The sequence below is a fragment of the Macrotis lagotis genome, chromosome 6, assembly GCF_037893015.1.
Source record: "Macrotis lagotis isolate mMagLag1 chromosome 6, bilby.v1.9.chrom.fasta, whole genome shotgun sequence".
NCBI lineage: Eukaryota > Metazoa > Chordata > Mammalia > Peramelemorphia > Peramelidae > Macrotis > Macrotis lagotis.
The window spans coordinates 11,693,775-11,717,273 of record NC_133663.1 but is presented as its reverse complement, the minus strand read 5'-3'; the positions used below and the strand labels follow the sequence as shown (position 1 = coordinate 11,717,273).

The following is a 23,499-nucleotide window of genomic DNA, read 5'->3' as shown; positions in this document are numbered from 1 at the left end:
CACTGCCCAGCATAGGTAGAGTAGCCTAGTATAGAGTAACCTGGAATATAGTAGGCTCTGATTTACCCTCAGATGAATTGAATTATTGAATCGATAAAACCATCCTCTCAGATCCACAAAGTCAAAGAATTCTCAAGTTTTTCTTCAGGTCAGATCTCAGGTCAGATCTGAGAGTAAAGCTACAATTTCAATCAACTGTTGTAGTATTGTGGACTTGGGGTCAGAAGGGACGAAGATTTGAGTCTCACCACTGACAGCTGTTTGACCATAGGCAAGTCTCCATCAAGAAAACAGGGGCCCCCTCTACCACAAAGGAGAGTGATGGTTATTCTTCTCCTGGCCCATGCTCCTCATATCCCAGTGACCCACCCAAGGCATGTATTCTCCACCCTCCATCACTCGATTCTTTATTCCCAGTCTCCTCCACACTCACCCCAAAGTTTCAATATCATCCCATCCTTCCACTGTGCCCTCTGAAATGCATATTCCATACATAACAAGCTTCCCTTCATCTTCAATAATTTCCTCTCCCCCTTCTTCCATCTACTAGATGTTACTGAACCCCCCAAGACCTAGCCTCCGGGAGAGAGTTCAGAGGCAGCTGCGAGGGTGGAGCAGACTGCTCAGGGAAGAGACTTGGAGTGAAGCGGCTTTGCTTCAGGGTTTGGGGTACCATTCTTATAGGGTTCTAGTAAGGGAGGATAGCCTAAATCTAATGACCTTCTTCATTAACATATTGATATCATCTCAAAATCACCAATCTCATCTTTTTTTTTGTTTTAGTTTTTTGCAAGGCAATGGGGTTAAGTGACTTGCCCAAGGCCACACAGCTAGGTCATTATGAAGTGTCTGAGGCCAGATTTGAACTCAGGTCCTCCTGACTCCAGGGCTGGTGCTCTATCCACTGTGCCACCTAGCTGCCCCCCACCAACCTCATCTTAAGAATGCCTTAGCATGATCTTTCTCCAGTTTTACTGCATATTTTTGCAGATTTTATCTGTCCCTTGCAAACTGAGACTTGTTTCCTGGGGCCTAGCTGGCTTCTCTTAATTTAGTTTATAGTCTCCCCATGTGGTTTCAATTCCTTTAGGAGGCAGTATTGACCTTCTTACACTCTGAGCTCCTATTTCCTATTTATTATTATCTTTTACTGGCCACTTCCGTACTGCCTATACTTACTGGTGCCATGGTTGGGGGACCATAACAAGATACAATATGAAGACACCTCCACTCTGACTTGTGAGGTGTGCGCGTGTATGGTGGGGGGGAGAGGCCAATGTTCTTGGCACTCCTGCATACTCTGAAAATGTGACAACTCAAGAAAACAGGTTCAATTGTGTTCGGGGTAACTGGATCACTCACTCCTCCTGGATACTCCTCTCTAGGTTTTCAGGATCCTTCCCCTGCCCCGTCCCCCCTCCCCAATTCTCTCTGTCTCCTTTGCAGGATTCTCCTCCAGATCATAGGTGTCCCTCTGGGTCCTGTCCTGGGGCCTCTTCTCCTCCTCCTCCTCCACACAGTTCATCTTGGTGACCTCATCAGCAACCATGGATTCAATGGCCATCTTTATCAAATCTGTCCCTCCTGCTCCAAACTCTCTGTTGACACATTTTCAATGGTCTTTCAGATATCTAGATGTCCCAGGGTCCTCTTAAACTCAAAACTGAACTCATTATCTTCCCCCTTAAACCATCTCCTCCTCTCTTCTCTATTACTATAAAGGACATAAGCACCTTCCCAGGCCCTCAGGTTCAAAACCTAGGAAACTCCTCCCCATGTCTCAGTCCCCACATCTTCTCTCTTACCAAGCCTCTCCATTTCACCTCTGCAGCCTCACCTGAGTAGACCCCCTTCTTTCCTGTGCTACTGTCCTCACACTGGGGCAGACCCTCATCACCTCACACCTGGACTATTACAATGTCCTGCTGAGGGACTGACCAAGTCTCACCCCACTCTGTTCCACCCTCCATTCAGTCACCAACATGTTCTTCCTAATGTATAGGTATGGTCATGGCAAGAAACTCCAGTGGCTCCCTATGACCTCCAGAATCTAATACAAAATCCTCTGTTTGGCTTCCAAAGCTTCTTATAACTTGGCCCTCCTACCTTTCCAGGCTCCATGCACCTTCCTTTCTTCAGTCTGTTGTTGTTTGTCCTTTGTGGTCCAAGAAGACCAAGACATCAGGGAGGGGATGCCATAATAAGCAAGTGAACTGGATTGCAGCGAGGGCAGTTATGCTAAGACCCCAGTCTCACTTTTTCTTCCAGAGCCATCTGTGTCCAGTGACCAAATAGGAATCAAGACAATTGGAGATGGCCCTCGATGTGGGGCAATCAGGATTAAGTGACTTGCTCAAAGTCACACAGCTAGTAAGTGGCAAGTGTCTGAGGCTGGATTTGAAGTGAGGGCCTTCAGATTTCAAGGTCGCTGCACCACGTGGCTCCTCAATTCAGTGACTCCAGCCTCCTGGCTGTTGCCACAAACAAAACCCTTCATCCCCCAAGCCTCTTTCTCCTCCCTCCAGCTATTGATTTCCTGGGTTTCCTACTAAAATTCCACCTTCTACCGGAAGTGTTTCTCAATCCCTCGGAATTCTAGATTCTTCCCTCTGTTAACTATTTCCTATTTGCATTTGTTTACTTCTTATCTCTCCCTTTAAATTGTAAATGCTGGGATAGCAGAGTCTGTCTTTCATCTCTTTTGGCATTTTATCAGCCTCCTTATCCTCATGAGTCTTGTTTCCAAGAAGACAACCCGAGGGGGATTGTGACTAGTGGGTTAATTGGATTTAAGCCAGGTAGAGTGGTCCAGTCATGCTGTCTTCCTGAGTCACGGAAGTCCATTGGCCAGGCAAAAGCCCAGACCACTAGCTATAGTTCAGGGCATGGCCTTGGCAGCTTCAGCGGGTGACCTAGCTCAGGTACTCCATGGTGCCCGCTCCACTTGCCTTTGTGGACATTGGAATAATTCAAAAAAATGGGGATAAAAAATACAAGGTGCCCCAAAACTTCCTGCAACTTTAATAGCTTCAAATTTAAAGCTGTAGTCTTACGAAAACAGCATTTAAAAGGTTAAGTATATAAGCTCTCAAGTACGTTTCTTATTGAAATTAAACTTCAACACCATCTTGCTTTATACATCACTCTAGTAGAATATTGTACATGTACAATGTAAATACATCATAACTGTCTAAAGATCCTGCAAGGAGGAGACGAGACCACACACACACACACACACACAGACACACAGACACATACATACAGACACACACACAGACACACAGACACACACATACACACAGACACAGACACAGGAAACACAATCCAGGTAAAATCTTGACCACAAGAAAGTGTTGCCCAGAAAGCACTATAGACACAATTGACAATGGTAAGGACTCCTTCTTTTCCTGAAAAAGTTGTCATTCAAACTTCACAGAATTAAATAAATGTGAAAAATGTAAATACTTCAACTTTCAAAGGTTGGCGGTGAAGTTCATCCTTCCGAAGTTAGCGGTTTAATAACCGTCCCCAGACTTTTGAGACACTCGGAGCTTGTGTCCCCTCCCTTTAAAGGAGCCAGCAAGGCGCCAATGAGAGCATAAATGGAAAAGGCATTGAAATGTGCAATATTGCCGAAGTGTCAGCTCCTTATTGGATGAGTCACTTTGGGGGATGGTGGGGCTTTCCACCCCACAGCGGTATTTTGCAAGATTGGGGGAATAATGGCTTTTTGGACACCTCTCGGCCAGAGGGGCTTCTCCCTTCCTCTCTGTCTGGGCATTCAAAGCCCCTTTGCCATCCCCCCCTCCCTCTTAGGACCCCCAGTCTCGGTGCCCAGGGCTCTTGGCCTCTCCCAGGTGCTGGAGGTCTGCTCCGGCTCCTCTCCCGGACTAGACCACAGGCCCCTGGGGAGACCCTCACACAGCTGTGGGGTTCCACCGGAGAGCTGTGGGGCTTTGCCCGGCCTTGGGGGGTCCACCTCGGGCGGGGCTGCCGTTCCCACCGGACCCGGGCTTCCCAGGATTTCCATGATTCAGTATTTTGGAGGAATTTGTGATCCCCAGATGGAATCACTCCCCAGCGCCTCCCTCGCCTCTCTGTGCGGTGGAACAAGGGGTCGGGGTCTTTGGGGGGGTCCGCCTCTGGATCTTCAAGGGGAGGGTGGCCGGGCTCCCCCAGCTAGCGCGTGCCTGAGGCTGGACTTGAACTCGGGTCCTCCTGCTCCAGGGGCCCAGCGGCTCCCACGTGTGGAAGGATAGCGGGGCGGGGCCTGCCTGGGGGCGGGGCCAGAGGGAGACTTCCGCTTCTGTCCTTTTCTCTTAAAGGGAGGGGTGGGGGAGGGGCGCCTGCACGGCCCTCCCGGTGTGGGGAGGCCTCCCAGGCGGAGAGCGGGGCGCGGGCAGGGAGGCCGTGAGAATCCTCGCTGCGGGCTCTGATTGGCCGAGCTTTCCACACCAGCCAATCACCGTGCTGCCCTCCCGGCTCCGCCCTCTGCCGCCGCGAGGTGTGTGTGGAGGGGAAACCTCGTGACGATTGGCGAGTGCGATGGTGAAGCGAACCAATCAGCTCTCGGGATTCTCCCGGTTTTATCTCCTCCCTCCCTCCGTCCTTTGAGTCTAGCTGTCCCGACGCAGCATGAGCGGGACCCTGATTGGCTGGAGCGGCTGCCCTCGGCCAATCCGAGTGTCGACCGTGGGTTTTGTCCCTCGGCCGAGGGGAGGAGGGGGTCAAAATCAATAGCCGAACCCGATTGGTCGGAAGGGCGACCGTTAGCCAATCATCTCTCGCACCGAGACCAGCTCCCCTCCCCCTTCCCCGGGATGCACGACCCGGGCCCCGAGAAGGGGGCGGGGCGGAAGGGGAAGCCGCGCGGTGATTGGGCGGAGCGGCGGCCCTCCGGGCCGGGCGGGGCGGGAGGCGCGCGGCGGGGCTGCGGCATGGAGGCGCCGGGCGGCCCCGGGGAGGCCCGCGGCGCGGCGGCGGGGCCGGGCCGGAGCGTGTACTTGGACTACAACGCCACCACCCCGCCCGAGCCCGAGGTCGTGGAGGCCGTGACCGAGGCGCTGCGCGAGGCCTGGGGGAACCCCAGCAGCGCCTACCCGGCAGGTGAGCCTGCAGCCCGGGCCCCGGGGCCTTGGCCTTGGCCCCCGGGGGCGCCCGAGGCTGCCCCCTGCCCCCGAGCCCAGGCGCCCCAAGGGGCAGGTGTGCCCCCGGGCCCGGGCCGCTCCCCGCCCGCAGCCGCAGGACGCCTGGTTCTGAGGGAAAGGCCAGTAGAACCCGGAGTTCCAGACAGCGGCCTGGGCAGCGCTGCCCGCCGGGCTCCGGGTCACGGCCACGGCCAGGCGCCCGCGCGCCCCCTGGTCCGGGCAGCTCCCGGCCACGGCCAAGGCCAGGCGCCCGGGCTCCCCCTGGTCGGGGCAGCCGCCCCTGGTCTGGGCAGCTCCCGGGTCACGGCCACGGCCAGGCGCCCGCGCGCCCCCTGGTCCTGGCAGCTCCCGGGTCACGGCCAAGGCCAGGTGCTCGTGCGCCCCCGGGTCACGGCCAAGGCCAGGCGCCCGCGCGCCCCCTGGTCCGGGCAGCCGCCCCGGGTCACGGCCAAGGCCAGGCGCCCGCGCACCCTCCAGCCCGGGCAGCCGCCGGCTGTGGTTCCCCTGTGGTCTTCACTGGCTGCACCTGGGAATGGCCCGAAGGCCAAGCCCTGCTCTCGGGCGGGGGTGAGCGTGGCCGGAGCCTTGGCTGGCCAAGGGGGGCCGACCCCAAGGGGCTGCGGGTTTCCGACCTCTTCTGCTTAGCTCGGTTGCTCTTGACTCAGTGCAACAGCACCGTTTTTCGTCCTTCACCTGCAGCTGTGTCCAGAGGAGCATCCCAGCCCCTGGATCCCCATCGCCTGGCCTTGCCCTCATCACTCAGTGGCTTCCTCCAGGGCCCTCTGGAGCACCCTTGGGATGACCAGATGTGATACTGAAAGGGTCACCTTAGGCCACACAGAGTCTATCCCTGAGAATTACTTTAAATGCTTTTAATTTGTCTTCTTCTGGCAACGGTGAGTGATTTTTTAAACTGATTTTTTGATTTTTGAAGGCAGAAAGGCCAAGGACATCGTAAATGCAGCCCGAGCAAACCTGGCAAAGATGGTTGGTGGAAAGCCCCAGGATATTATTTTTACTTCAGGGGGAACAGAGGTAAGGGCTTTAAACACAGCCCCACTTTCTCTGAGAATTCAGTGCAGTCAAGAGTGAGATAATGAGGTAAGCAACAAACAATTAGGAAATTTCTAGTGTGTGCCAAGCCCTGGCTTCCTGGAGCTTACAGTCTGATAAAGGGATAAGACCCATCCTGTAGCATATGTTAGGGGCTGGCTTTATAGGATGAGGGGAGGATGGGAGGGCGCTAAGGAAACAGCAGCAGCTTGGGGAGAGTGTGGAGTGGAGAGGAGACTGGTCCAAGGGCCTGTGCCTCGGCTTCCTCTTCATCAAAGCGGGAGGGCATGGACTGGATGACCTGCTGGGTTGTGCAGTCACATCTTCTCCCTGAGCCTTGGTTTTCTCCTCTGTCAGATGACCACAGGTGGCCTTTAGAGTCCCTTTGAGGTTGAAGCCCAGGGTCCGGAGTGATTTTCAACAGTAAATGAACTTTGCATTGGGAGAGTTTCATGACTTGTCTGGTCCTCTGGCCTTTTGACAGGCAAACAACTTGGTGATCCATTCCACCATGAGACTGTTTGAAGAAAGCCAGCGGGCCGAAGGGGACCGGCCAGCCGAGCAGCAGCCTGGCCTGGTCTTTGGGCTCAAGCCACACTTCATCACCTGTACGGTGGAGCACGACTCCATCCGGCTACCCCTGGAACACCTTGTGAGAGAAGGCATGGCAGGTGAGCAGCAGCTGAGGTCATAGGGATGCTTGGCTGGCCTCCTTTCAGGCTTTAAATAGCTGCACACCCTCCTTGCCAGACACCCTAACCCTCTGGCTCTTCTTCTTTCCATGCCTTTGAACAAGCTCTCCTTCCCCCAGAACTCCCAGTTTCCTTCCAAGCTCCTCAAAGGTTCCACCTCATACCTGAGGTACACCCTGGTTTTCTTCCTCTCTGCACGTGTCCCTGGTGTCAGCTCCTGGAAGGTAGGGCCTGGTGTGAGTCCCCATTCCCAGTATTGTGTTTAGCTGATAGCAGGCCCCTAATAAAGGTTTTTTGATGGATAGATGGACTGTTGTCACAAATGGCCTGAGGGACAGCTGGCTTAGGCTAACAGTAAGGGGCAGCCCCAGCTGGGCCAAGCCGCCCCAGACCTACCTGGTCCCTTGTCCAGACGCTAGGTGAGGCAGGTCCACACACAGTCAATCATAGAGGCCTGGAGGGATGCGACTTCCCAGGAGATGACCAGGGGACCGGGAGCTGCAGGAGTTCAGTGCTGGAGGCCAGAGAGGAAGGAGGTCAGCTGACTGGGAATCATTGGAAGAGTCTCCTTGAAGCGATCAGGGTGGGCAGGGGTAGGAGGAACCACATCTTAGGGTGCAAAGGGGTGACGGACCCTCGGGCCAGAGCTCTCGACTGTTCCCTTCTCAGCCCTTGATGACCTCATCTGTAAAATAAAGGGCTGAGAACAGGTTGGCTCCAGGTTTCCTCCAGGTCTGGCTGGTGTCAGTAAGACCGGTGAGGAGGGCATGCAGGCCCTCTGAGGTGTGTGGTGCAGAAGGCCTGGCCTGGGCTGGAGAAGGGCTTGTGGCCACCAAAGGTATCTCTGAGGAGGACCTGCCAGGACTGTCCCCTGGTGGTTGTAGAGAAGGAAGGAGAAGGCCAGGCTGTGGTGTCAGAGGTCATGAGCTGCAGTGACTGGACAGTGATGGGGTCTCTGGCAGGTGACAAAGTTGAGCGGGAAGTTAGTGAGATGTGTACAGATCGGGATGTGGTAAGCGAGCCCACACCAGAAGGCAGCAGGAGGTGGTCTGCAAAGTGCTGGGGGTCTAAGAAAGGTCCTGGTGGCCCCTGCTTTCCAGGACAGTACCTTGGGGCCTCCCCTCCACACTCATCAGCCATATGGGTTTTGTCAGAAATAGTAAGTTCTTCCCTGAATCTGGTTCTTTCCTTTATGTCTTGCTTTTTTTAGCTTGTGAAAATTATTTTAATATAATTAGATCTCTTTTAGTTTCCTTTAATTCCATTTCTATCTTTCCACAACTATGATAGATAGAATCCAAGTGCAACTGATTTTTCATAACTTAACAATAGTTGACATTTTTGGATTTAAACCTCTTGGAATTTATTGCAGTATGAGGTGAAAGCTGGGGTTTAACCTCCTTTTGCCATTCAACTGTCTGGTTTTCTTGCCAATTTTTGTTAAATATTGATTTCTTTTCTCATGGTTTTATGATCTTGAATTGCTCAAAGGCTGATTAAAACATTCCTCAGGGGTCCCTTCATGTCCCACATTTGACACAGTTCATTAAACTTTCCTTGAATGAACCTGTTGAAGAAGCTGCCAGTTCCTATGAAACATTTCTTTTATTTGTTCATTCATTCATTCAACTATTTAATGAAGCATGTGCAGAGCACCTGACGGGTGCAGGAGATGTTTGGGGCATACGCAGGATGAAGCCTCCACTCAAACGGAGCCTGGAACATATTGGCTGCTTAACTGACTCATTTTCTTGAGCCTTGAAGGGATGCTGAAGATCAGCAGGTCAAACCCCCTTGAGGCAGCCTGGATAGCATGGTACCAAAGATGGTGACGTCGCCAGTTGCTTTAGAGAGCAATGCCATGACCCAATGCCATATGGCAACAGTTGTTAGTAGCGGGGGAAGAAAGGGAAGGCAAGGCCTCCCCTTGAAAGTAGGATTTGAAGCAGGCTTTAAAAGCAAAGTCCCAGGATCGACAGCAAGGTGCCTCAGAGAGACAGAGCCCCTCGGGTGCTGTGGGCAGAGGCCACTCAGAAGAGAGGTCAGGCCAAGTGAGCAAGGAGATCCGGATGAGCTCACACTTCATTTGGTAGGCAGTAGGGATGGACAGGGACAGAACAGGACTGGCTGTGTCTGCATGAGACGGATGATCAGGACATTAACTTTGACTCTTGGGTCATCTTATCACAGACGTCACCTTTGTCCCCGTGTCTCAGCTGAATGGTCAAGCAGAAGCTGACGATGTCCTTGCGGCCGTCCGACCCACCACCTGTCTTGTGACCATCATGCTGGCCAATAATGAGACTGGCATTATCATGGTAAGATATGGTTCTGTGAGAATGATTCAGGGAAGGAGACTTTCCCTCCATGTCCCTCTGCATCTGATGTCCCTCACCTCCATCAGGAGACAGCTCTGGAATCATGGTGCTGGTCAGAGATAGCCACTTTCTATGTGGTTTCTCTTTACAGTGTTATTGCTATTGAGTTGGCTCTGCATCCTTGGTTTTTCAGAAACTGCCTCCTTCATTAGTTCTTTGCACATGTGTTTCCATCTCTTGATCAGCCCTTTCCCAATGGATGGGCTTCCCTCAGGTCCTGGTTCTTGGCCACCATAAACAAAGCTGCTATGAACACTCTTGTGTCTGTGGGTCCTCTTCTTCTTCCTTATGTCTTTGGGGGATTGAGCTTAGTCCTGGCGTCCCTTGGGTGACCCAGTGACACTGCCTAGTGAACAGCAGGTACCTAATACACGTTGACTGACCGACTGACCTGTTGTCTGAGTGGAGCCTCAACAGCTCCTCTAGCCTGTGTCCATGCTCCTGGTCCTGATGATGTCAGCCGTCCTCCATTTCTTGATCGACTTTGCTGATCTGATTGATGTGAAGTGGGGCCTTAGAGAAGTTTTAATCTGCATTTCTCTTAATTATTAGTGATTTGTCCCTGTTCATATCCTTTGACCATGTAGTTACTGGATGATGGCTCTTATTTTTGTAAATTTAGGTAAAATTTTGTAAATTTTTTAGACATAATAATAGTTAGCATTTGTGTGGTACTTACCAATATTTTCTCATTTTTTCTTCACAGTGACCCTCCAACATCCCCATTTTATAGATAAGGAAATAGACTGAGGTGAAGTGACTTGCCTGGGTCTGAGGTCACATTTGAACTCGGGTCTTCCTGAAAGGGCTTTATCCACTGGGCCACCTCGATGCCCCTATCTTAGAAATGATTTTAACAGAGAAATTTACTGGAAAGACTTTTTTTTTTCCTCCGGTAATTTTAGTTGCATTGATTTTGTTTATATCAAACCTATTTAATTCTGTGCAACTCAAATATTCCATTTTTATCTTTCTTCAACCCTAATTCCAAGGTTCTTTATATATGTTTGATTACAACTCTTCTGCAATAAATAGTTCCAAAGTTTAATTTCTCCTTTGCTGCTCTAATCCGTTTATGATGTGATCTTTTACATTTAATTCATGTATAGGTTAGAATGTATCTTAATTTGGGTTGGGAGATGTTGGCCTGGACCTAATTTCTGCCAGTCTGCTTTCTGGTTTTCCCAGGAGTTTTTGTCCAGTGGTTGCTTTCAAGGGCAGCTAGGTGGTGCAGTGATAGAGCCAGCCCTGGAGTCAAGAAGACCTGAATTCAAGTTTGACCTCAGATACTAAATTTCCTAGCTGTGTGACCTTGGACAAGTCATAACCCCATTGCCTTACCAAAAAAAAAAAACTCCAAATAAACAATGATTGTTTTCATCCATTTCTTAGGAGACAAAGCAGTAAAGTCCAATCCACTCTTACTTCTCATCCTAGCCCATACCTGAAATCAGTCGCCGGATCAAAGCCCTGAACCAGACCCGGGTGGCCTCTGGCCTGCCAGGCATTTTGGTGCACACAGACGCAGCCCAGGCTTTGGGGAAGAGGCGAGTGGACGTGCAGGACCTGGGGGTGGATTATTTGACCATTGTTGGCCACAAGGTAAGGTTTCCTCCCTGGCTGCACTTGAGGCCCTTGGCCCCAGTTACAGATAGGCTCAGCTTTGGCCTCATCCATGTAGTCACACTGTAAACAAATTCAATGGAGGTGGAGTTCTGTACTCCCTAATTTAAACATAATTGGAGCTGAGAGAACATTCTGGTTTTTTTAAATCACCTTTTTTTATGTGGTAATTAGAAAGGGAAAACCCATGCTGACAATCCAGCTTTCTACTTCTTCCTCTTTGAGCCCCTTTGGTCTATTATTTTATTAATTGATCAGAACTAGCCTGGGATTTGGCATCTCAGAATCTCAGTTGGAGATTTTGTGACTGAACTTAAAAGTAGAGAGAATCTGGGCTTTTCCCCTTCACAGTGGCACCAGGATAAGATCATGCCCCTGAGACCATGACCTTAAGGTTGAAAGAACCTTGAAAGACTCAGGCCCTGAGGTGGGATGAGAGTCCCGTTAAAAGCTGAATGACTGACACTGATAGAAACCTTGCACAGTGGTCATGGGGTGGGAGGTACAGAAGAGGACACTGAGGGTCCAGGAGCATCTGGACAAGTGTACCCTGTTTGGGAACATTCATTTCATAATGTTCATGTTCATAATGTCTCACAAAGTTCATAAACTATCATAGTACCATTTTAAGCCCTTCCATGTTGGTCACTGAATGTGGAGAGAGTGGTAATACTCCAGTGCCCTCCAGGATCCACTGTGGAGAGCACAAGCCTGGAGGCTGATGCCCAGGGCCCAGGAAAGGAGGAGACTGGGAACCTCAGGGATGTTCCTAACTTAGGCAACAAGATATTTTTGTTTTGTAATATCCCCTGTGGGTATTGAGTTTAAAGTTACAGCATCCTCAAATTAATCCCCAAATCCCCAACCCAACCCTGAACTGGACCAGAATTCTTTGGATTGCACAAGACATGGAGTCAGATCCCAACCCACCCAGGACCCTGGGCAAGTCACTTAGACTGTCTGGGTCTTGGTGAAGTCTCTTCTACTGATACCCTGGTTATTCATCCAGCACTTTTAGAAGGGGGAGAGAGGGAGAGAGAGAGAGAGAACAAAGGGACAATGAGGAGAGGAGGAGGAAGTCCTTCACTGGTCCTCCTAGGCCTGCTTGCTGTTGAAGTCATCTTCCTCTGCCCAGAGCCCCGTTGGGTCACTGTACTCTCTCTGGGGGGTTGGGGAGAGACAGAACTGGGGACCCCAGTGACCCTGAGGGTGTTTTCTCAGGGGGCCCCTTACCCTGAGTGGGAGCCCTGCTGTGCTCTGCTCAGTTGTCACTCATGGATGATTAGGTCATGACTGACCTGTTTGATTTTGCAAATCAACCCTGAGGATTCTTCTTGTGTCCAGCACATTCCTAGACATGGGAAAAAAATCCACTTTTATTTAGAATTCTGGTTTAAAGGACTCTTGTTTTCTAATAGCAATAACTCAGGAGGAGATTAGGAATGGATTGCGTCTGGGACTTGTGTTTCCTTCTGGCTTTCCCACTGGGACCAATCCTGCATCGAGAATGGGTTGAGCTACTTCCTACCTTGTTTCTCTGCCTCAGTCCATCCTACAAACCTCCAGTTGATCTGCTTTTGAGTCTTCCCCTTTCAAAGCAAATATTTGAGTCAAGCTGTGCAAAGCCCCTAGGAAGAAGGGCAGGCTTTCCTGACCCCGTGCTGGAAGCTTCCACAAACTGTGTCCCCCCAGGTCCTCTAGAGGAGCCCCAGCTCCCCCAGCCACCTGCCTCTGGAGCCAGCCCATTCCAGGGTTGGACAGCTGCTGCTATTCTGCCCAGCTTCAGTGCCTTCTCTGGAAACAAACCTTGATGCCTTTCCTTAAGGATGGCATCCAACCCCCAGGAACCTCCCAACGCTGGCTGCCCAGGCCAGAGCAGGAGTCCATCCCCCCACCTCCTCAGCTTTCTGGGCTGCCATGGCTGCAAGAGACTGAGTTGCTGCTGGCCCGGGCCCCCCACCTCCCCCAGGTTTGATTTAGTTGTTTGTTCCAAGGGAAAACTTGACATTTGTGTCTTTTAAATCTCAATTCATTTGAAGAGAGGCAATGGAGTCGACTGGTTCTGTGTGGATCTTGCGCTGACATGATTATTTCTGTGGTTTTTCCGCTACAATGGGGGCTCCTCAAGGGGAGCAGGTTTTTTTCCTTGAACTTGTTATATCTTAGTGACATATAGGAAGCATTTAATAAATGATGGCTGGCAGACCAACTGGCTTTGGAATCAGAATTCCTGGTGTAAGCCCTCCCCCAGTCACGTGCTGGCAGTGGGAATCTGGGCAAGTCCCTCAGTCCCTGGGGGCTCCTATACTTGGCAGAGGAGGTTGATGTACCTGGGCAGAGGGGCTCATGTCCCTGAGTAGAATGGGCATCTGCCTGGCCAGAGCAATTTTTCACCCCCCAGGTTGCTATGCTGATGAAATCCTAAGTCTGATTAGAAAGAAGTAATTGCAAAATCACCAACATTCACCTCATTTGATCTGCCCCAGTGTTCTTCAGCCTCTGCCTCCGGCTGTTCACTGTCCTTCCTGGGTTGGTGTTTGCACATTGGATCATGAGCAGAGCCAGGATAGCAACTGACTGCAAGGTTCTAAAATTTTCAAAACATTTCAGATCCTTCCATTTTGAACTTCCCAACCTCCCCATAAGTGGGGGGGGGGGCACAGGCTCTATATTGATCCCCATTTCACGGATGAGGAAACCGGGGCTTGTCCAGCATCACTCAGATGGGAAGGGTCTTGGCTGCCTGTCCAGCCCTGAGGCTCATCTGTGCCGAAACACCACCAACTGCACTCCCTGGGACACTCTTGGAGACATTCTTTCAAGTCCACATTGATCCATTGGTCACTCCCCTTTAGGTCATTCAAAAAGTTTTACTAAACCTAATTCTGTGATGGTTTTGGCCCAACCTTCATCTTCTCCATAAGGTCAGTATCCAAGATTTTGGAAAATACTTTGGTTAACTCCAACTAAACTGTATGACACCTCCCTGAACCACAAGTCTCCCAAATTGTGAAGAGGAAATGAGTTAAACTTCCTCCCCTACTCCCCACTAGCCATCCTTTCAGTAACCCCTTTCAGAATTTTCCCTGGCATGGAAGTACCATTCTGGTCTGTGGTTTACAGACTTTCTCTCTTTTAATTGGGAGCCCCCTTGCTCTTCTTCAGCCCTGTGGCCCCCCTTCCTTCTTCCTGTGCTTCCCCAGACCACACCTGGTGGCCTAGCCGGCTCATCCATCAATCCCCAGCACCAGAGGATGAGGTTCTGCCGCGGTGCCGGGGAGGAGGGAAGGTGGTGTCACCCACTCAGTGTCCTCACTTACACTAGGCAACAATTGCTTGCTCTCCTTCCCAAGCCAAAAATCATTCTCTTTGGCAGAAGAAAAGGAAGCAAAATTATTGAGCTTTTAGTCCCCAGCGAAATAATTGTTTCCATTTGTATCTCTGGCATTCTTGTCTTTGGGGATTGCTTTCCCTGGTGATTTTAGACCATGGTATTCTCCTTGTGATCTCACTCTTCCATAATGTGGGGGAGCTCCTCTCTCAAAAACTCTTTAAGGTGGAGTTTTCAGGCCCCCACCGCAGCCCCTAGGCCTATCATTTCCACCCCAGAGATCAATATTTCATCCTTAGGGAGACTCAGATCCTCAAGAGAATTTCCCACTAGTGATATTTTGACTACTGACAGCTTGTCTTCTGGCAGAGAGAGGGGACCGAGACCAGGAAAGTGGGAGGCACCCCATCCCAGTCCTCCAGGGATGGCATGGGCCGCTTCTCTGGCTGTGCCTCGGCCTGCCTTCTCAGCTCCAGGAGGGTGACTGGGATTTCTGGCATGTGGGGCTGTGGAGCTGCAGGGATGCTGGGATGTGCATTAGTAACCCTGGCACCTTGCCCTCCTAGTTCTACGGCCCCCGCATTGGAGCGCTCTACGTGCGTGGCCTGGGCGTCGTCACCCCACTGCGACCCATGCTCTTTGGAGGCGGCCAGGAATGGAACTTCCGACCAGGGTGAGGCTGGGCAACTTCCTCAGGGGTCTGGGGGCCTTTCTCAGACCTAGTTTTTCAGACCTACTTTGACGTCTTGTTTTCCCTCCTACCCCCTATATCATCCTCTTTGACCCCCTCTCCCCCTGGTCATTTTTCTGTAGCTGTGTAGTGTCCTCTGCTCTGTTCTCAGTTGGCCTGGCTTCCTTCAAGTCCTGCCACAAAATTCAGCAGCTTGGCCTCCCCAGGGAATCAGCCTTGGAATAAAAAGAAGGAATTCACAATTTTACAGAGGTTCTCATGGTGAATCAGGAACCAAGCTGCTGCCCACCTCCCGATGGGTGGAGGGTGCAGAATGAGGGATCTGTTTTGGACATGGCCAAGGGGAGCAGGTCTTTCTTGAGTGTGCATATTTCATTTATTTGTTTATTTATTTATTTTACTCCAATTGATATCTTTTTATTTTTCCATTTACATGTTATGAAAGTCTTTCAACATTCATCCATATGCATATGCATAATTTAAAGTGAAAATTTCCTTCCATCCTCAGCATGGAACAGACTGGTGAACATTATACATAGACATTTGTGTTTAACAGAGCAGATTTGTTTTAAAAGAGTTTTGATTTTTTTTTTTTAATGAGAGCACAAGAAGGTGGAAAAGAAGATAAATGCTTGCTAAATGGTTTTTAGTTAAATCAAATAAAAGAGCTGTTCAGTTTCCTAGATTTGAGCCAGTCCCTGTTTCTTTCGCCTACTCAATTGTGGGCCTAGCTTGTTCATGCATCCCCTCTCTCTGCCTCTTCTTCCCCAGATTTCCCTGAAAAGAAATCACATTTTCCTTCTCTAGGCCCTCCCATTTTTTCCCACCTTATACCTTCTTACCTACTTACTGCTACTGAGAGATCCTTTAACAAAGAAAGTACTTCCCAATACTAGAGAGAAAAGGACCGAATTGCAAATGTCTTCCTGAGATGTTGTTTTAACATGAACACATTTCAAATATGTCAACAAGAGACACGGTCCGGCAGCAGCTCCTCTCCTGGGTGCAGTGGGGGGGGGCATAAAGACAGAGGGATGGGTGCTCACAGAGTAGTCAGAGGAGGCCTGGGCGAGCAGGATTGTGCCAGCCCTGCCATGGACTGACCTTGCCTGCCTTGACCTGGTCCATGGATGGTAGTGTATTGGCCCCACAGAGCTGCAGACTGAGGATCTTGACTTTGACTGGTGTGTGATCACACATTAACTTAATGTAAACTTCATCCAAAGGCACCATTCTCCTAGAACTAAACATCATTGACTCGGGAAGGCTGTCTGTAATCTCACGGGGAACTGAATATTGAATCCATCCTCTCTTTCAGGACCGAGAATACTCCCATGATTGCTGGGCTTGGCAAGGTGAGGCTTCAGGAGACTCCCCCCAGTGCCTCTTGACCTTGGAAACCCACCTTGATGGGCAGCCGGCCTCTGGTGCCATAGCATGAGAGGACCTGTTGGAGTGGCCCAAGGAATGCTAGATGATGTTACTGGAACCAAGGGATTTCATCACCGTTTGTTGAGTTGATTTGAATGGTGTTGACTGACTTGGTGTCAGCAGTTGTGTTAGCTAATTGGTCTGTTCTTCTTTTGCCCAGAGCCCTCTTAGGGCTGCCCTAAGGGGAGAGTCTTGAGATGCAGAAAGACCCCAGTCAGAGAATGTTTCCAGTCCTTTAAATGAAGAGTCCTGCCTCAGAAAGGACATATTTGTGTGTCTCTGTGTGTTTTATATAAAAATGAATTTCATTTCTCAATATTCCAGATAAGCATTAGAGTGGAGGTCAGGCAGACTCAGGAAGGCCACCACCGCTGCTGACCTTGGGGGGTTGCTTGGTCTGTGGGCTTTGCCCAGGGTCATTTATGATGCCAAAGTTTCGGCATATGTTAATTTAAAATCAGCTGCAAAATCATAATAGAGAAAAAACCTATGAGGGAGAGAAACCTCTGGACCAGGTTTACTCTTCACTTGATAATTTTCCATTCACAACCTCTAGAAAGAACATTTCCAGTTGGTGCAAACATGTGAGAGAGCAGGGGGGCTTACAGGGGGTGACCTAGCAGAATTCAACAAACATTGATAGGCACCTATTTGACCCAACGTTCACTTTACTTAGAAATGCTGTCAGTAAGGGCTCCCTACTTGCTTTGAAAACTTGTGAGATGTGAGGGTGCTTTGGGGGTTCTTTTATAAAATCACCTTTATTCTTAGTTGGTTATTTCTGTCATGTTGGTAAATTGATCACCACTTAAGTAAAAAGCACTTTGCTCATGGCCCCTGTGCAAGCAGCAGGTGGCAGAGTGCAGAAAAGTCAACCCCGGGGAACCCTGGTCAGTGGCAGGGTGGTGGGGCCTTCAGGCTGAGCCCTCAGCGCAGGCGCACAGGAAGGGTTCCAGGCTTAGGATCTGTCTCGTTGGAGAGTTTGCTCGTGATTGTCCTAAATAACACAGCTAATTGTGTGTGTGTGTGTGTGTGTGTAAGTGGGTGTGTGAAGATGGGTGTGGCAATGCCAGGACTTGAGCTGACTGATTCTTGACCTAGTTCTGAGAATTAGATTGGAATCTAATTAGCCACAGGGGAGATTACTTCTTCCTTCCTCCTTTCCATCTTTCCTCCCTCTCCCCTCTTTCTCTCCTTTTTTCCTTTCCTTCCTTCCTTCCCATCCTTCCTCCCTCTCTTCTTCCTCCTGTCCTCTCCTTCTTTCCTTCTTCCCTCTCTTCTTTCCATCCTTCCTCCCTTTGCTTTTGTCTTTTAAAAATTTAAACTTTTTAATTAATATCTTGTGTTTTGCTCTCTGCCCTTTCCACCTGAAATGTCTGCTTTTTTTTTTTTTTGGTTTTTGCAAGGCAATGGGTAAATGATTTGCCCAAGGTCACGCAGCTAGGTAGTTGTTTAAATGTCTGAGGTCACATTTGAACTCAAGTCATCCTGACTCCAGGACTGGTGCTCTATCCCTCTATCCACTGTGCCACCTAGCCACCCCCTGCCTGTCTTTTTTTTTTTTTTTTTTTTTTTAGATTTTTGCAAGGCAAATGGGTTAAGTGGCTTGCCCAAAGCCACACAGCTAGGTAATTATTAAGTGTCTGAGATTGGATTTGAACCCAGGTACTACTGACTCCAAGGCCAGTGCTTTATCCATTATGCCACCTAGCTGCCCTCTGCCTGTCTCTTTTAAAGAAAAATTGCTAATGTTTCTTCATTTTAAAATTAAGTAGAGGGTGATTTAGAACCTGGCCTGCGCACCCTAACTGAAAGGCAGGTAGGTGGTAGGAACAGAGGGCAGCCTTGTCCACCATCCTTTCTGTGTTTGTAGGCAGCAGAGTTGGTGAATAAGAACTGTGAGACCTATGAGAAGCACATGAAGAAAATTCGAGACTACCTGGAAGAGAGGTTACAAGTGAGTCCTGGCCTTAGGTGCCCCCAGCAATTGGAACAGGAGAGGAGAGGGGGCTGACTTGGTCCTGATTTGAAACACAGAAACTCATTACGGGGCCCATGAGTGGAATGAGCAGAGAGGGGAGACCATGAGGAGGGTAAAGTCGGAAGGCCAGGCCCCTGGTGGGTGTCCACTCAAGTCAGCGCTGCAGGCAGCGAGTTCCCTCCCACCCTGTTCCCTCCATCTGGAGATCCTCTACTTGGATGAGTGGGCTCCTGCTGGGGAGGCGGACTTCCTAGTTGAGTGTTTCTGGTTTGAGCTGAGAATTTTGGTTGTCTTTCTAGACTGTGTTTGAAAAGAAGAGGATCCACCTGAACAGTCTGTTCCCTGGCTCTGAACGGCTCTCCAATACCTGTAACTTTTCTATCAGTGGTCCCCATCTGCAAGGTAACCCCCACCCCATCCCCATCATTGCTCTCCACTGGGGTTCTGGTCTTACCAGGTGCCCTTGCCCTTAGCCAACTTCCCGTGTATGAATTGGGGTATAGCAGGGCCTCCCCTAAATCCATGAGCTGCCCCTCCCTGGGCACCCCAAGGAGGCCAAGCCATTCTTTCTACTTCTTTATGGTATGGCTCAGTGAGAGCTGCTTCCTCACAGTCTTCTTCTCTCTTCTGCTAGCTGTCTTTTACCTTTGGGGTTTTGGGGGTCAATTTTGCCATGCCATGCTGCTTTTACATGCTGTGCTCCTACCCACGATCCATTAGCACTGTGTCAGAGGTGGGGAGAGGAAATAAATTGGCCCCAAATCTAGAGGAGTCCATTTTTCCATTTATTAGCAACTTATAGGAATATTAGGAAATACTTAGCAGGGGCAGGATCTGGAGGAGTTAAAAATTAAAGCTTCTTGGCTAAAATCAAGTTTCAAGATTTCTTTTGGGCTTTCTTAACCTTTCTTCTATTTCTATGAACAGTTTTAAATAAAATCTCTTCCACACATCCAAAGCTCCTCCTCCTCCTCATCCCCTCCCCTGACCTCCTCAGCAGGCCTTACAGGATGCAGCAAAAGGAGATTTCTAGCTAGAGTTGGAAACTGCGCTCTTGTTCCTCTACAATTAATTCTGCCTGAAGGAAGTCAAGGTGGCCCTGGGTTTGGCCACTTTCCAAGAGGAAGGGAGCATTCCTGGCCACTGGGGCGTGTGGGAAAGACGAGGGCAAATGAACGTATTGGGGAGGAGGCTGCCGCTCATGAGCTGCGATATGGGGCCTGGTTTTCCTATTTCTCAGGCCCCTTGGGGTGCAAAGAGGGGCTCCTTTCCTCTGGACAGAGGGGCCCCTTTTTGTCCTGGGAAGTTGGCCTTTCAACCTCAACTTGGCTGTGTGTGTGTGTGTGTGTCTGTCTGTCTGTCTGTCTGTCTGTCTGTCTGTCTGTCTGTCTGTCTGTCTGTCTGTCTTGGGCAGGCCGGGCAGTGTTGGCTCACTGCAGGATGCTCCTGGCCAGCGTCGGCTCTGCTTGTCACTCAGACCATGGCGATCAGTGAGTAGCCTTCTTTCACAACAAGTTTTCTTACTGTTGGAGAATGTGGGAGACATAAAGCTGCATGGAGGAGGAGGAAGGATTGGGATTGGAGTAGCTTTTCCTGATCTGGAAAAGGGCTTGTTTGGGTACTTCCTGTGAGTCCATTGGCCCCAATCCCAAAGGCCTCTTACCCTGATGTGGCTAGCAAAGTGCTTATCATTGATTGCCTCAGAGAATGACCCTTGTGAGCTCCAAGGGCCCTGCCCAACATCCCTCCCCCCAGGGAACATCTGGTCTTCCTGAAGCTGAGGCTGACTCTGTTCTCCTGCCCCTAGGGGTGTTATACTAAGGATCATGGAATCTTGAGAGTTTGGCTTCCGTGAAACCCAAAAGGGCTCTTTGGGAGCTTGTCTCTCGGCTCCCCCAGACTAATACCCTGAGGTCCATCAGATTTGGTTGAGTGATGTAGTTGAACCTTGTGCCCCTTACTTGTCTGCTCTTTAGTGAGCCCTCTCCCCAAGGCAGCTGGGGCTTTCAGAGATGATCCATTCAGGCTGCTAGTGTTAGAAAGGCCCAGCCTTTTCTCAGGGTGGGACTGAGAGTAAATGGTTCGATACACCTATCTGGCTGGTCCTGTGACCACCTTAAGGGTAGTGACTTTCTGGAAAGGAAGGACAGATCCAGCCTCTGAGGGGGGTAGGCAAAGGAGCCCTTTCTCCCCTGGAATTGGTGTTCCTGTGGCAAGTGCTTCATTGCCCTGAATTTTCTTTCCAGACCATCACCCATCTTGCTGAGTTGTGGGATCCCTCCCGAAGTGGCCCGTAACGCCGTCCGGCTCAGCGTGGGCCGGAGTACCACCAAGGAAGATGTGGACCTTGTGGTGGAGGACCTGAGGCAGGCGGTCATTCAGCTTGAAAAGAGTTCAGCCTCTTAGAATGTAAAGCAGCTGTCCCCATGGGGAAGGCTGCGGAGAGGGGGGTCCTCTCTGTCCTTTGGCTGAGGATGGGGGGCCAACTGCGATGAATGACTCATAGGAATCCCCAGTGGCCAGTCTTGGGCAACATGGAAGGTTTAGAAGATACTTTATTTAACTTTATTTAACACAGAGGAAGAAAGACAGGATAACGGTACCAAGGAATGTATATTTTAGAAGGTAAATTTTTATTTTTGCATCTTTGATGTTGTCCAGGAAGGATCTGTATTGTCTAGATGCCTTTTCTTATAGGAAAGAAGGTATGGGAACCGTTGGAGTGCATCTCACAAGACCAATAGGAACTCTTCTGATGGCTCAGGCAGAAAGAAAACATGGGAGGCTTTTTTTTTAGTTTTTTTTTTTTTGCTAGGCGATGGGGTTAAGTGACTTGCCCAAGGCCACACAGCTAGGTAATTATTAAGTGTCTGAGACCGGATTTGAACCCAGGTACTCCTGACTCCAGGGCCGGTGCTTTATCCACTGCACCACCTAGCCGCCCCCCTGGGAGGCTTTTCTAAGGTGGGGGGAGGGGATGTAACTGAGATACCCAGATAAGGACAGCCCACCAGAAGCACAGGGTGGGGTGGGGAGACCAGCTTCAGCCTCTCGGTGCAGCAGACATCCAGTTGGGCGTGGAGGAAGTAGCCATTTATTGGAAAGAAAAGATCTGGGGCGGCTAGTTGGCAGTGCACAGAGCCCCGGCCCTAGAGTGGGGAGGCCCTGAGTTCAAATCCAGCCTCAGACACTTAGTAGCTGAGTGACCCTGGGCAAGTCACATCACCCTAATTGCCTCAAAAAATGGGAAAAAATAATTCGTAAAGAGAAGATTAAGACTTGCCAACCTCTTGTCAAACAACTCACTTGAGTAACAAGATTCAGATAATTGTTTTGTTTTGGTTTTCAATTAGAAGTCCATAAATTCTTAGCTTGGAATAAAACCCCAAACTTAAGTTTAACAAGAGCTGAAAGTTAAGGTCTAATTTGGAGCTGAATATAATCATGTTTGGGGTTGTAAATGGAATTTTTCATAGGATTCAGTTTCAGAAATGCAACGTTTAAAATTTTGGAAATTTATAGCTTTAAATCCAGGGGAAATGCAGCTTCTCAGGGTACGCTATGCTCATTCCCCCTCAGAGGTCAGCTTATGTTTCTTCCCCTGCTCAGAGAGCCCTTTTCCCTTCCAAGTTGTGTAGCCTCCTTAAAGGTTCCCTGTTCCCCTGAAGATGGTCCTTCCCTTCCTGACTTGTTCTTCTAAGCATCATTAGTGGTCTGTGCTGCTCAAATATACATTTCATCAGTGAGGGAATGAATGAACAATGAAAACATTTATAAGGCACTTGGTGTATACAAAGCACTGTGCTTTGGGGCTACACTTGGAAAGTGTGTGTTGGCCTGATTCATTCATTCCCTCTTCATTAAATCATCTCTCCCTTCCTCAATGCTCCTCTGCTTCCTCTCATGGTTGGTCTGTTCCTTGGGTGTGTCTCAACCAGATTTTAAGTTCCTTGAGGCCAAGGAGAGTGGCTTCTGTTTTAGTTTTCATCTCCCCCAGGGCCTGGCCCAGCCCAAGCATGTTGCATACTTTCTGAACCAGTCACCACCTCTCCTAGGGTGTTTGTTTTCTCTGGAAGGGATCTTGGACTCCCTCTTCATTTTATAGTAAAGGGAACTGAGGCCAGAGAGAAAAGCCCACCCTGAACCTATAGAGCAGAATCCAGAAGCCAGATCTGACCCTTCATGAAGAAGCTTGCCTCTATATCTATTTATTCTCAAGAACTGGAACCAGCTTGCGAAAGCTCAGCCACCTTTCCTTTCCTTTCTCCCAAAGGAAAGTATCTGTGAAGGAAAGTTGTGAAGTATCTGTTTTATTGTCCATTCTCAATACTTGTATTAGGATGTAAAGACAAGTACCATGAAAGATGTTTTTCCCTGGGTGTCCTCTCAGAGACTTTCAAGGTCCATTTGCACCCCAGCAGATCTTTAGTCATTATTTTCAGGTTGTAGGCAGCTTTAGATCTAAGTGAACTCTAGGAAAATTCTCCATGAAGTTGGAAAGAGAAAACCAGGCATTTTCCTTGCAATTTGTGAAATACCCAAATTCTACCAGACTGTCACTTCAATTGTGCAACCTCTGTCATCTCGACTTATTTCAAGGAACCATGCTCTACTCACACTAGCAGCTAAAGGCAAAAATGATTTTCTTCAAGGGAGCTGTCGCTAACTCTTCTTGCTTTTCCCATCAGGTCTTTTCTCACCATTTCTGGGGAACAATCAGGTGCTATGGTACTGGGGTATGGCAGAGCCAGTCCTGCTGGCTTTGCGCTTGCTTGCTCACAGTTGTTTAAATGTGCCTTCAGTCCTGGTCTCTTTGGCAAGATCTTCCTTTGGTTTGTACACCAAAGAATGAATTTGTCAAAAGGTCCGGGGATGCCATTTTAGCATGTGTTATGGAAAGGAATAGGAATGATTTCTCAGAGATTGTTAATGAATATTTTAATTGTGCCATCTTTGTTCAATACGATAAAAACATTGCTTGGTGATTTTCTATTTAGTTAATAAAATATTTTTCTGCTAATATTAAATAGTGATGACTGGCCTGCTTGTCCCCTGCTCCCCAGGTGAGTGGTCATCAAGACTCTGGGTATGGGGCATGGATGCATTTTCAGCAACTTTCTCTCCTGAAACTAGAGAAGGGTTTTCATTGGTGTTGGCAGGAAGACCCATGGC

At 49.5% G+C, this 23,499-nt stretch overlaps 1 protein-coding gene across 2 annotated transcripts; it reads left to right on the top strand.

The window, feature by feature from the left end:
- The first annotated feature begins 4,935 nt into the window (after positions 1-4,935).
- On the top strand, positions 4,936-23,361 carry SCLY (selenocysteine lyase). 2 transcript variants are annotated; one of them, XM_074190746.1, is made up of 11 exons: positions 4,936-5,106; positions 6,082-6,182; positions 6,685-6,871; positions 9,083-9,210; positions 10,708-10,872; positions 14,791-14,897; positions 16,234-16,270; positions 18,220-18,303; positions 18,627-18,729; positions 19,742-19,817; positions 20,574-23,361. In XM_074190746.1, the coding sequence occupies exons 1-11, from the start codon at positions 4,938-4,940 to the stop codon at positions 20,731-20,733; spliced, it is 1,317 nt and encodes a 438-aa protein (XP_074046847.1). In that variant the 5' UTR covers positions 4,936-4,937; the 3' UTR covers positions 20,734-23,361. The 2 variants fall into 2 exon arrangements, with proteins under 2 accessions (XP_074046847.1, XP_074046848.1); XM_074190747.1 differs by lacking the exons at positions 4,936-5,106; positions 6,082-6,182 and adding an exon at positions 5,852-6,043.
- Positions 23,362-23,499: the final 138 nt, after the last annotated feature.

What these genes read in the sequence shown, in the direction of transcription:
- SCLY (XM_074190746.1), top strand. Translation starts at nt 4,938, where the DNA reads ATGGAGGCGCCGGGCGGCCCCGGGGAGGCCCGCGGCGCGGCGGCGGGG. An exon ending in TTACTTCAGGGGGAACAGAG is followed by an intron (nt 6,183 to 6,684) that starts GTAAGGGCTTTA and finishes GCCTTTTGACAG; the next exon opens with GCAAACAACTTGGTGATCCA. An exon ending in CAGTGGTCCCCATCTGCAAG is followed by an intron (nt 18,730 to 19,741) that starts GTAACCCCCACC and finishes TGTCTTGGGCAG; the next exon opens with GCCGGGCAGTGTTGGCTCAC.